The 13099-nt window shown below is 34.8% G+C and overlaps 1 protein-coding gene across 12 annotated transcripts in view; it reads right to left on the bottom strand.

Annotated features, from left to right (window-relative positions):
- LOC115222534 (inositol 1,4,5-trisphosphate receptor type 1) overlaps window positions 1–13099 on the bottom strand; it is a 324840-nt gene that overhangs the window by 24071 nt on the left and 287670 nt on the right. For all 12 annotated transcript variants that reach the window (XM_036500553.1, XM_036500548.1, XM_036500552.1 and 9 more), the window contains 3 exons: window positions 4702–4833; window positions 3926–4033; window positions 1985–2177 (listed from right to left, as the gene is read on the bottom strand). In XM_036500553.1, the coding sequence (XP_036356446.1) occupies window positions 1985–2177; window positions 3926–4033; window positions 4702–4833 (433 nt within the window). The remainder of the gene's footprint in view (window positions 1–1984; window positions 2178–3925; window positions 4034–4701; window positions 4834–13099) is intronic.

Below are 13099 nucleotides of genomic sequence, written 5' to 3'. Positions count from 1 at the left end.
TTTTTTTGCCCATAACTTGGTGACAGTTTATCATGGATAGTGGGTATAAATCCAAATTTTAAGTATTCCTCTGAATATTGATGAACTTTTTTTTACTTGCATTATTCATTTTATGTATTTTTTAATCAAACATGAAAAGATTTCAGGTCAAGCAAATTCTTTCAACAATTTCTTCAAAAAGATTTCAGTATAAACTTTTGGAAAATATGCTCAAAAAGAAACAAAAAATATTCTGTGAATCTTCTCAGCTGCAAAAGCCTTTGTATCAATGATGGAAGTCTTTTCTTATCATTTTGCTGAATTTACAAACTGACTGGTAGGAATAAAATGACCCGTTAATTTTCATCTCTGTTCATATATATACGTGTGTGTGTGTGTGTGTGTGTGTGTGTGCGCGTTACTTGTACCTATTTCTTTATTACCCACAAGGGGCTAAACATAGAGGGGACAGACATAGGTATTAAGTCGATTACATCGACTCCAGTGCATAACTGGTACTTAATTTATTGACCCTGAAAGGATGAAAGGTAAAGTTGACCTTGGCGGAATTTGAACTCACAACGTAACGGCAGATGAAATACCGCTAAGCATTTCGCCCGACGTGCATTACTTGTACCATAAATCTCTCTCTCTCTATCTGTCTGTCTCTCTCTTTGCCTCTTTCTCTTCCTTCACTGGCACTACCCCTTACTTCCATTCCACACCATTCAATTCTTTCATCCCTCAGCCCCCAACGCCATTTATTGCCCCATCAACACTCTGCAGCACCACATTTTTCTTGTGTACCCTGATTTTTGTCGCCACTGGAGATAAAGAGTCAATACTTTTAGACACACCTGTACACATAAGTCTGTCTACAGTTTATTTCTCCATAGGGAATTAAGATGGCATTGTATTCAGTACTGACCAGTTCTATACTACATACACACATGCACACACACATGCATTTGTAATTACCTACATGTTCTCACATACCACTAAATTGAAGGAAATAATCTATTCCCTCTTTAGTGACATCAGATCTTATGAATATGATGAAAACGACCTGTTATCTGTAAAGTGTCCAAAATTTGATAAAATTGTGTCCACAGAAGGGATGTAAAGAATTTTTTTTTTAATAATTCATTGGTATACAAAACATTGTGTACAAAAGGTATAAATTCAACATACCTCACCAAAATATTACCATGCCCCAAATTGGGAATCACAGATCTACACTATAATGTTTCCCTAAAGGTAAAATTAAATATCCTGCAGATAATTCGCAGTTCATTCTGCTAGGGTCATTGTATATCCTCAATATATTAACCACTTATGTTTCACTAGCATACACTATCATATTTCTTATATTTTGACTTTATTTCTTATAGCCTGCATTTCATACAGACTGAAACACAAGCGTTGAAGACACCTACCAATCCACATAATTTGATATCAACTGATGTTATTATATTCATGACATTTCAATGGCAATAACACAGTCATCATCATCGTTTAACGTCTGTTTTCCATGCTAGCATGGGTTGGACGATTTTGACCAAGGGCTGGCGAACCAGATGGCTGCACCAGGCTCCAATCTTGATCTGGCAGAGTTTCTACAGCTGAATGCCCTTCCTAACGCCAACCACTCTGAGAGTGTAGTAGGTGCTTTTTACGTGCCACCGGCACGGGAGCCAGTCAGGCGGTACTGGCAATGACCTCGCTCAAATCTTTTTACACGTGCCACCGGCACAGGTGTCAGTGAAGCGACATTGGTAATTTGAACCCACGCCCACATTCGTGGACTAGAATACTCTTCATTCTGGTTAAGGTAACACACCTTGAGTCTGGTGCCTTAGAGCGCTCGGCCATCCTGTCAGCTAAAGTCATCTATTTATTTACCGATAAGTAATTTAGCATGAAGTGGCATCATCTCAGCTCTCAACTAATGTACAATTTCATATTAACTGGTGATATTTATATAAATGAATAACAAAGACTATACCACGAAGTTGTTTTTGCCACTTCATTTCAGCAAACATATCTTCATGTCGCTCAAAGAAATCAGCTACTTTGCTCCCTTGATCATCTCGCTCTGCAGTATAATAGACTTTGTTTTTAGTTTCATCTGTTAAATATTCACATATCTCTGGGATCGGAAAAACTATTCTTTCTAATGTTCTGTCATTTCGCACAATCTATAATAAAATAAAAACAAAAATAAAACATATAAGGTACAATTATTTTGAACGTCAGAGATCAGGTTTCTAAAATCTTAACTGGTTTCCAATCATTTTAATTGAGAGCAAAAATTTTTGCTGCATCTTATGTTCCATCAAAGAATGGAGTACATAAAGTGTTATTAAGTGTAGCTGTGCGGTAAGAATCTTGCTTTCTAACTACATAATTGCAGGTTCAGTCCCACTGTGTGGCACCTTGGGTAAATGTCTTCTACTATAGCTGTCGGCCAACCAGAGCCTTGTGAGTGGATTTGGTATGTAGAAACTGAAAGAAGCCTATCATATATATATATATGGAATGGCAGAAACAGGGACAACTGAAGAAGGGGAATATTCCTTGTGTTGTATGTCTTGTACTCTGTTTTTTCATTGTTTGAAAAAAAGTCCGTTTCTATGTTTTTGTTTTCATGTTTTCGTTTCTCATTGTGTTCAATGTTTTTTTGGTGTCCTGTACCCATATATGCATGTATATATACATATAGATGTAGGTATTTACATATATGTATGTATATGTGCATATGTTTATATATTATTTTATTATTATATATATGTGTGTGTGTGTGTGTGTGTGTGTGGTATGTGTGTGTGTATGTGTCTATGTATGTGTTTGTCTCCCACCACTGCTTGACAACTGGTGTTGGTGTGTTTATGTCCCCATCACTTAGCGGTTTGGCAAAAGAGACCAATAGAATAAGTACCAGACTTAAAAAAAAGAATAAGTCCTGGGGTTGATAATCTGACTGCATGGGTGTAGTCTAATGAGTGAAACAAGTAAGAGATAAAATGTATACGAATTAACATTATTAAAAATTAAGGAGACCCAATTGCTTATGTAAAATACACATGTATGCGTATGGAAGATATTTGGTTAAGATACAAACAATATTTATAATTCAGTATCGTAGGATAAAGCCTAATGCTTAATTTGTAGCTTTTGACTGATTAGAAAGATGTGCATATGCATGTACACATACAAACATCAGTAAAGAAATGTCTATGTGGTTACTTAACCCAAGAGAAATAGCAACCAAATCTTCCTCAAACCGTACCATGTTTTAAAAATGGATATATTAGATAAAGTAGTTGGGGCACATTATTCCTGAAAATATCAAATGGGATAGATATCCTAGATTAGAGGTCGATTTGATGAAATCCAATGTAGTTAAATAACTTCATCATTATCATTTAACGTCTGTTTTCCATGCTGGCATGGGTTGGCATGGTCCGATGGGAATTGGCCATCTGAAGAGCTGCCCAGGCGCCATGTCTGTTTTGTCATGGTTTTTACAGCTGGAAGCCCTTCCTAATGCTAAACACTTTACAGAGTATAGCAGGTGCTTTTACACAGCACTGGAATGGGTGTTTTTTTGTGACACTGGTACAGGAGCTTTTTATGTGGCATCATCACCAACAATCCTACAAGACAAGGAAAGCTCAGCTGAAGAGGGATGCAGGGGACATGTCTTTATTCAAGGACAACCACGAGTTTACTTTGCTTGACATGTCTTCTCAAGCACAGCAAACCACCAGAAGTCTCAGTCCCCTGTCATAATCTCTGTGAGGCCCAATGTCAGAAGAATCTTTCTCACCACTTCATCCCACGTCTTCCTGGGTCTACCCCTTCCACATGTTCTCTCCACTGTTAGTGATCTGCACCCCTTCATGCAATTGCCTTCATTCATAATATAATTTACAAGCCTACTTACCTCAATTTGGGCTGTATGTTTAGCATAAAAATCTAGGGCTTGATCTCCATAGATATCTTTACCAGTTGGTTTCAGCAGACTTGCCAGTTCTTTGTTATGTTGGGAAAGCTGAAAAAGTGAAAGTATATTTATTATTTAATATCACAACATCAAATCTCTACTGCATCATTATAATTTCATCTGTTTTTTTTTCTCATCAACCACACCACATCATTGACTGGGTACTAAAATTCTCCTCTACCTTGTATAATCTAAATTATCAGAAGGGAACCATTGTTAAGGATGTCATGTCAAAGGGACAGTAAGTTATCAGTGGTAAGCTGTCTCCAAGGCACTAAGTTTCACAACTGAGAACTTATCCTATTGTCCATGCTGACTGAGACTACATTGCCAGAAGAGGTGGACAAACAGCATAAGCAAGCCAACTTGGCAGCTGTATAGAGTCAACTCTCATCTGATTAACCCTTTAGTGTTTAAACCGGCCATATCCATCCAAAATATTCTACCTATTTTATGTTCAAACTAGTCAGATATGGTCATTCATAGCTACCTTATTGTGTCATTTTAAAAATAAACAATCACATCATTGAAATCTCAAAGCCATGAAATGATGCAAGATTAATTTTACACGGTGTGAATACATAAGCTTTACATTTGACAGAATAATCTGAATGCTAAAGGGTTAAATTATAAATAAGGTGACATGATGACAATGAGAATAGAGAAAGCATTGAGAGAGAGCGAGAGAAAGAGAGAGAACATGAAAATAAAATAACCTGATGGGCTAAAATGAATATGTTGTGTCCGACAGCTTTTGGCGAAACTTGCCCATCTCTGTGCTCCTCTTCATCATCAGCATCGCAATCAATAACATCTTCTGAATGAAAGGTTTCTTTTGCAACTTTTACCTATGAAAAGCAGAACAAACATCGTTTTAATCAGTTTTTGTATGATTGAAGAATTTTGTTTTTTATAGAATTATTAGTGAACCTTACAACATAGGAGTTCCTTTCTGTTTAATACTGGTTTCTTTTGCCGAGAATCAAGGTCAATATATTTGTAGATGAGCAGTAAAATCAATTTATCAATTTACTCAAACCCCATATGCAATGATTCTTTGGAGATAACAGTTAAAAAAGAATTTATAATAAGTGATCAAAGAACAGTAGGATTTCCAAACAAAATAGGAAAACACCAAACTGGATACATTGACCTATCTTCGTTATCTCTTTACATTTGATATTTCAATTATTAGGTGTTCAGAAATATGCTCTGTCATTAAGGAAAATGTTTTCAGCATGTTTCAAACTGTGTATTTTTCTCTGCAAGTTAATATGTATTGAATGATTTTATGCATTGAAACAATTGTTAAATAAATTCAATAAGATTATTTACAGATAATCAAGACCTTGTGACTTCTCTGTTCTCATGCCTCAAATTAATTCCATCCCTGTTATATGAGAAGATTTAATCTCAAAGCTGACGACTACTAAATTGCTCTTTAGTTCTTTATTAGTTCAGTGTTCTGCTGTCAAGTAGCTCTTCGTCCTTAATTTATTTGTTCTGTCAGGTAAATGTGGCCAGAAATGTCATTGTCTTGCTCTTTGTATAACAGTGTAATAATGGAATACAAACTCATTTCTTCAACCAAGAGGCTGGTATTCAGCTGATATTTTCCTTGTTTGTGATGCTGTATAAATGTAGCACATATTTTAATCAAAGTTTCCTGATCAATGTATATTAACATACCTTGCTTGATGGAAAGAATACTAATGCCTGGGCTTGAACTCATGATCCAACTCTCAATCCATCAATACATAAAGTTTACTTAAATATTTAATTAAATTCTTTGTAATACATAATATTCTGATTGTCTTCGTGGAGGCGCAATGGCCCAGTGGTTAGGGCAGCGGACTCGCGGTCATAAGATCGCGGTTTCGATTCCCAGACCGGGCGTTGTGAGTGTTTATTGAGCGAAAACACCTAAAGCTCCACGAGGCTCCGGCAGGGGATGGTGGTGATCCCTGCTGTACTCATTCACCACAACTTTCTCTCACTCTTACTTCCTGTTTCTGTTGTACCTGTATTTCAAAGGGCTGGCCTTGTCACTTTCTGTGTCACGCTGAATATCCCCGAGAACTACGTTAAAGGTACACGTGTCTGTGGAGTACTCAGCCACTTACACGTTAATTTCACGAGCAGGCTGTTCCGTTGATTCGGATCAATCGGAACCCTCGTCGTCGTAACCGACGGAGTGCTTCCATCCATTCTGATTGTCTTGCTTTGAGGACATTAAACATTAATATGTTAAAGAAACAGTGCCTCTTCAAATTTATAACCTACGGACAAAATAGTAGCACTAAAATAATGCTTACTAAAATATGTTTAAAGTTTTCTACTTGGCCTTATGTATTTTCTGAAAACAAAAATGCTACTTGGCAAAGAAAGAAATCAATGACTGAATACAGTGTACAGAGTCAGCAGTTAAGATTTTTATCCAGTAAAAATCCATGCCTGATCAAATTGCAAATTAGTTTTAAACCTATTTCTCTTCTTATTCATTAGTATCATTGTATAATTATAACTGGATAATTATCATGGGTGTTTCCACCAAACTTCTGCTAGATACAGCACTCCAAGTTTGATTATATGGGTATAGTATAACATTTTAATCCATAAAGATATTTAAGGATTTCCTGTGCACATTAGCCCTTTCGTTACCAACCCGGCTGAAACTGGCTGAAACCAGCATCACAAACAAGGAAAATATCAGCTGAATACCAGCCTCTATAAATTCTTGTTTCCATAAGTTTTGAATTAAAATCTTCCACCAAACCTTAGTCACAATTTATGTTCCTAGCACTAGCTTAATAATAACCAAGTTATTTTACTAAATTCTTTGTTGTATTTAAAGTAATTGAAAGAAACAGAGAGCATCTCAAAATAAATAGTAATGAAAGGGTTAAAGTATTTCACACTTAAGAGCATTCCTTAGTAAGTGCAATAAGGAGACATATACATGAAGATAACTGAAAAATAAACTAGTTGAAATGTTGTATACAAACAGTAGGTTATTGATATCAACATTTCTCAAACATTTAGAAATAAAATCCATATCTGGAAAAATTAAAATGAAATGTGATATACATAAGAATACTATTTTAGATATATTTTAAAACATTTGCAGTATTAAGTAAAACAGTAAATAAAATAATAAGAAAATTGTAGCTAAGGAATCTTAAGATATGATCAGGATATATTAAAGAATGCCATTGACAAATGATGTATATAAAATACATGTTAAAATATTTTACTGACCAAACAAAAACATATTTATCACAACAAAATGAATTTAGCAATTTTATCAAAATATTGGTGAAATAAACAAACAAACAAGAAAACAAAAAATATACTAATCAAACATTTAGCAACAAAAATATTATTTCAGCAAAGTATAAAATCCAAAAGTTTTGTGGCAGTATATTTAGTTGGATTGATCCCCAAATATTACTTGTATATTTTACTAACTGTGGTGAGTTGAAAGGCAGAACTGATTCTTGTAGAATTTGGAACTATGGCTGAGAGTGGACAAAATGCAATAAACTACTTAGTGATACCTTTCTGTTATAAAACAAAAGAGGGAGAAACACTGCTTACAATGTCTGCACAATCCAGACTCATGTCACTGATGTTCTGTTTGATTTTTAAGTTGATGTCTGGATGGAAAATGTGTGAAAACATTTGAGAAGATTGAAGCTTTGGGGAGGAATGACTTTACAGTGTTTAATGCAGGATTTGGATATTACAAAGAGAATCGTCACCTTACTGGCACCTGTGCCGATGGCATGTATAAAAAGATTTGAGTAAGGTCATTGCCAGTACTGCCTGACTGGCCCCCATGCTGGTGGCACGTAAAAAGCACCCACTACACTCTCGGAGTGGTTGGCATTAGGAAGGGCATCCAGCTGTAGAAACTCTGTCAGATCAAAATTGGAGCCTGGTGCAGCCATCTGGTTCGCCAGCCCTCAGTCAAAATCGTCCAACCCATGCTAGCATGGAAAGCGGATGTTAAATGGCGATGATGAGGATGATGTCTGGATGGAAAATGTGTGAAAACATTTGAGAAGATTGTAGCTTTGGGGAGGAATGACTTCACAGTGTTTAATGCAGGATTTGGATATTACAAAGAGAATCCTGTTTCAGAACTTAACAAGGGTTGTATGCAACTTGATAGTTCAGAGGAGCAGAGATTAGAAACAGTAGACTTATGGTCAGTTGTTGATGTGTGTTCGTGAATGAAATTTTGCCACTTAGTTAAATGACATTCCAATGGATGTAATCTAGAATGTTGGATTGCAGCTACAGTACTATACCAGATATTGAGCAGTCCTCCAAATGTGGTTTTTACTTGAGCTTTGCAGTGGGTCAGCAATTGATCACAGTATTTTCTGTTTCTGAAGCCTAGTCTTTGGGAAGATGTTTTGAAATGTTATATATATATATGAAGTCACACTGTAGAGAGATCATATTGTGAGTTTTAATGATTTTGATTGCTATGGTTGTTCATGTATTAGAAGGGTGTGGCTAAAAAAGTGTTCTCTTGATATTAATAGCAATTGTGTCTTGATAATGATGAAGGAGTATTGATTGTAATGCTACCATTGCTTATAAGATGCAATGTCCTCCATGCATTTTGAAAAGTGATAGAGCTTGAAGGCTGTGTGGCACACAAAATCATTATTTGATTTCCTGATAGTCACCTTTCAGGAATTTCAGTGATGAGTAAAAGTCTTTTAGCTTTGTTGGTAAGTGAATTCCCTAAAGTGATGTAGGTGGAATCTTTTGTCTGTACTGCTGCGGCACAATTGTGAGCAGACAATTTGGGGGTCTGGAGTTGTGCCATTTCGTTGAGTGAAAGAGGTCATATGGAGAGACAGATTTAAGAGAACAGTTTCAATCATGCACTTAGCTGTGATGGAGAAGTCAAAGACAAGCACATTTAGTCCCAAGAATGGCCAGTATAAAACTTGTGAAGCTCTGACCAGTTAACTGATTTGAAAAAAATAGATGTTTGTAAGACAGAAGATTGTTGGGTAGCAGGGTGATGTGATATGTGTTGCATTGATTAGGTAAGGTTTAGATGATCCAACATTGTAGAGAAAATGGTGGTTGGGTGAAATCTACATTTGGAAAGGATTCTTGGAACTAGTAATTCTACAGCTACATTACATATGGTATTGATAAAAAAAGCAAAATGCGAAATTAATTCATATGAATATATACTTGTAAAGAAAAGCCAGAATATCACAGGCATTAATCAATTTACAAAGAGAACATTAATAAGATGAAAATAGTACACAGATCATATCATCAGTAGACCTGTAAAGTAAAACTTCTGCTTCACTTCAAGATTATAATAGCATTCTTTCTGTTTCCCAAAATAGATAAAAATCCAAATTTGAAAAACATTGAATATTTTTGCCTTTAAAATAACACTTTATTAAGTTTAAAGCTTAAGGAATAAAACAAAGAAAGAAATTAGCATGGTTTCATATATATATATATAAGCAATGACATGCAAAGACTTTCAGAAGGGTAACAACTCAGTTTAAAGACATCAATCCTCACAGCATTTAAAAAAATCATATTGCCAATTCTCTCTCTCTCTCTCTCACACACACACACACACTAAATTAAGTTTGCAGTTTTATGTATACTGGTTTTCTCATAAACATTATAGCACTTTTCTGTATGTACATTTCATTCAAATGTCTTCTTTTCCATGCTTGCATGGGTCAGACAAAAGTATGTTTGGGCAAAGTTTTCTATGGCTTGATGTCCTTCCTGTTATCAACCCCATATGTTTCCAGGTGAAGTATTAATCTCCCAGTCTATCAAACAATGAATAGCATGGATATGTATAACTGGAAAACTAGAAACAACTGACTCCAGATGGACAAGCCTTTTGTTCACAAAGATCATTCAACATGACAAGGCATGTCAAGAAACTCAGATGTGCTTTCATAGTGGACTGCAAGCAAATGACACTGCTAGCAAAGCCACTGTTTACAATGAACAAATGTGTTCAGATGAGAAAATATGAATTCATACACATACACACATAGACACTAGGCTTCTTTCAGTTTCCATTTACAAAACCCACTCACAAGACTTTGGTCAGTCTGGAGCTATAGTAGAAGACACAAGCTCAAGATGCCACATTGGAAGACTGAACTCAAAACCATGTAGTTAGGAAGCATTCTCTTTAACTAGACAGCCATGTGCACCTATATAAATTAGAAATTTAAAGAAATATACTGTGAGCCATTTATTATGAGAGTCACAGCTCTCATGCAGCCATAGAAAAATGTTGATCCTTATCACAAATACAAATGTAAATATTAGAGCCTTCTTTACATATGACAAATCCATACTGAAGAATACAGAAACCAATATAATTTAATAAATCAAAATAGCATTCTCCTGCACTTAAAAATTTTCCTGTACTTGAAAATATTCATCACTCCTTCATCATCAACAAGGATGGCACCTGTGTCGGTGGCATGTGTAAAAAGATTTGAACGAGGTCATTGCCAGTACTGCCTGTCTGGCCCCCGTGCTGGTGGCATGTAATAGCACCCACTACACTCTCGGAGTGGTTGACGTTAGGAAGGGCATCCAGCTGTAGAAACTCTGCCAGATCAAGACTGGAGCCTGGGGCAGCCATCTGGTTCGCCAGCCCTCAGTCAAACCGTCCAACCCATGCTAGCATGGAAAGCGGACATTAAGCGATGATGAAGATGATGATGATGATTCTTTTCCCAATGTTAAGCAGTATGTCATCTTGTTTTCTGTCAGTCAGATACATTGTTTAGTTTAAATGGATTAAATACATTCTGAGTTATTAGTCAAATTCAGACAAGTTACAATGTTTCTGTTATTACCATGGTGATATATATGTATTATAAATATATATTCAAACATTTTTGCCATTATTTTTCTTTGGAGAGGCAGCACCTATTTGATTATGAAAATAATAAATCCAATCAAGCAGGCTATTTATTACATGAATTTCAGAGATTGGCTTCTTTGTAGTTCATGAAAATTTTGAAAGCCGAATTCTTGTTTAGTCCTATTACTCTCATGTAATCATAATAATTTGTAAAGTAGATACATAACCAAACATGAACAATAAAAGGTGACAGTAAGAATGGTATCCAGGGAAGAAGGGTCCATTGTGGTTGTCATCCCTGTGAAAGAGTTGCATCATCTTGTAATAAATAATCTAAATATTTTTATTCACTTTTAATGAAAATCATATTATTTTAAAAATGAATTTCAAATGTAAAAGTCGTATGTTGTTTAATCAATTATTAACTAACTTAAACACATTCATTAATTTTAGTTTTTGCACATTGGTGATTATATCAAGTTGGACAATTTGCATATTTTTTGAATGAGCACTAATTGAACTAACAGCTGAGAAACAAAAGCTAATAGAATATATATTCGAAGAATATATTTGAATTCTGAATAGAGGGGTACATTTGAAATGAAAAAAAAAAACAAAAAAAAACAGACTGATGCCCCTACCCCTCTGTGTGTGCCTGTATAAAAGAAAAAACAACAACAAAAAACAATTAAAAAATTCATCCTGAGAAGATAATAAACTGCATTCTTATTACTTGGCAAGACATACAAATTAGTAACTCTACATCAATATCTTTAGCACTTAATACAATACCCTCAGGACTGCTGTATAACTGAATATACTAATTGAAGATCATGTAAACCAACACTCGTTAAACAAGGAATATAAAGCATTGTACAAAATTTGTGAAATTAAACTATTCTAGCAGTTCTCCTTTCTAGGACTAATAAATCAAAGAAATGAGCATATGAATTAAAGACACACTCAACCATAGAATTTAATCAAAGACTTTCTCTTCATCCTAAATTAGTCAAATATATATAAAATACATTTATCCCTTCACAAAATACCAAATGATATATTTTCAATAAATGTTCCTCTAAATAACTCTGACGAATCATACCAAGATCAGTTATGTATAGGTCACCTGACTGATCAGCAAAGATTACCTCACCAACATGCCTCAAACATTACACAGATACACAGTTTATTCTCCCTCTCTGACCATCTTTAAATATTTTCTACTGTACACTGATGCCTAACTGAAACTTCTAATATCAGCCAGGGTCCACATGGGAACCAGTGTAAAGGCTGTACTCTCCTGAATGTTAACTACCTTTTTACCTTCAGGCTCTTGTATCAACACTTATCCAATCCTAAGTCTCTGCCCTTTCAAGGTACCATCTCTTCTGACTACCAACTACTAAAATGTTCTGTTTTAATCATACCAACTAATGATGTTCAAAGTTCTCAGCCACTTTCTCACATGACACAACATCCAGGTCTCTTAGTTTCAAGAAACTAATATAACAAAACCATTCTTTAAAGATTCTTATGTTACATTTGAATGGATCCTACACTTAAAATATTTATAATAGGGAGTAACTGTAGTCTCTTACAAGCTTTGTAACAACTGAACAGAAAATATATATATTTTGGTAATATTTTGATTACTAAGCTGAAGACTTTCATTTGTAGTCTTTAGTTTAACACTTGAGTAGGCCAAACTCTTAAAAGTTTTATTACCAATACATGTTAGGGAGATTTTCTAGCTTACAGTAAAATGAAATGAAAAGAAAAGAAACAATCATAAACTGTTGTTACATGAAAAATAAAACTGATTAAATTTAAATTGAATCTTGAATTCTTCAAATACTGTTTTGAAAATTTAATTAACAACTAACAATGGTATTTGTTCTACCTAAAAGTTTGATTTCATCTGATAAAACTTTTCTTTTGAAGAGAACTCTTAGGATTTTATAATTACATTATGGAAGAGTCATTTTGACCATTTAAAAACATACAAAAACTATTATTTTAAATTTCACAGTTGTTTGACGAAAATTTTGACATTTCATAAATGTAAATCAAAAGTGAATTTAACAGTTTTTGTGTGATATCAAATGGTTAAAATGACTCTTCTATGATGTACTTACTGCAGTTTCAACACAGACTCACTTGCTAGACAAGTACAACTCCGAAATATTAGGATTTACTGTAGCAGTTTAATTCATAATAGACTG

The sequence above is a fragment of the Octopus sinensis genome, linkage group LG2, assembly GCF_006345805.1.
Source record: "Octopus sinensis linkage group LG2, ASM634580v1, whole genome shotgun sequence".
Lineage (NCBI taxonomy): Eukaryota > Metazoa > Mollusca > Cephalopoda > Octopoda > Octopodidae > Octopus > Octopus sinensis.
Note: the sequence above shows the minus strand (reverse complement) of the source record. Positions and strands in the feature narration are given on the sequence as shown.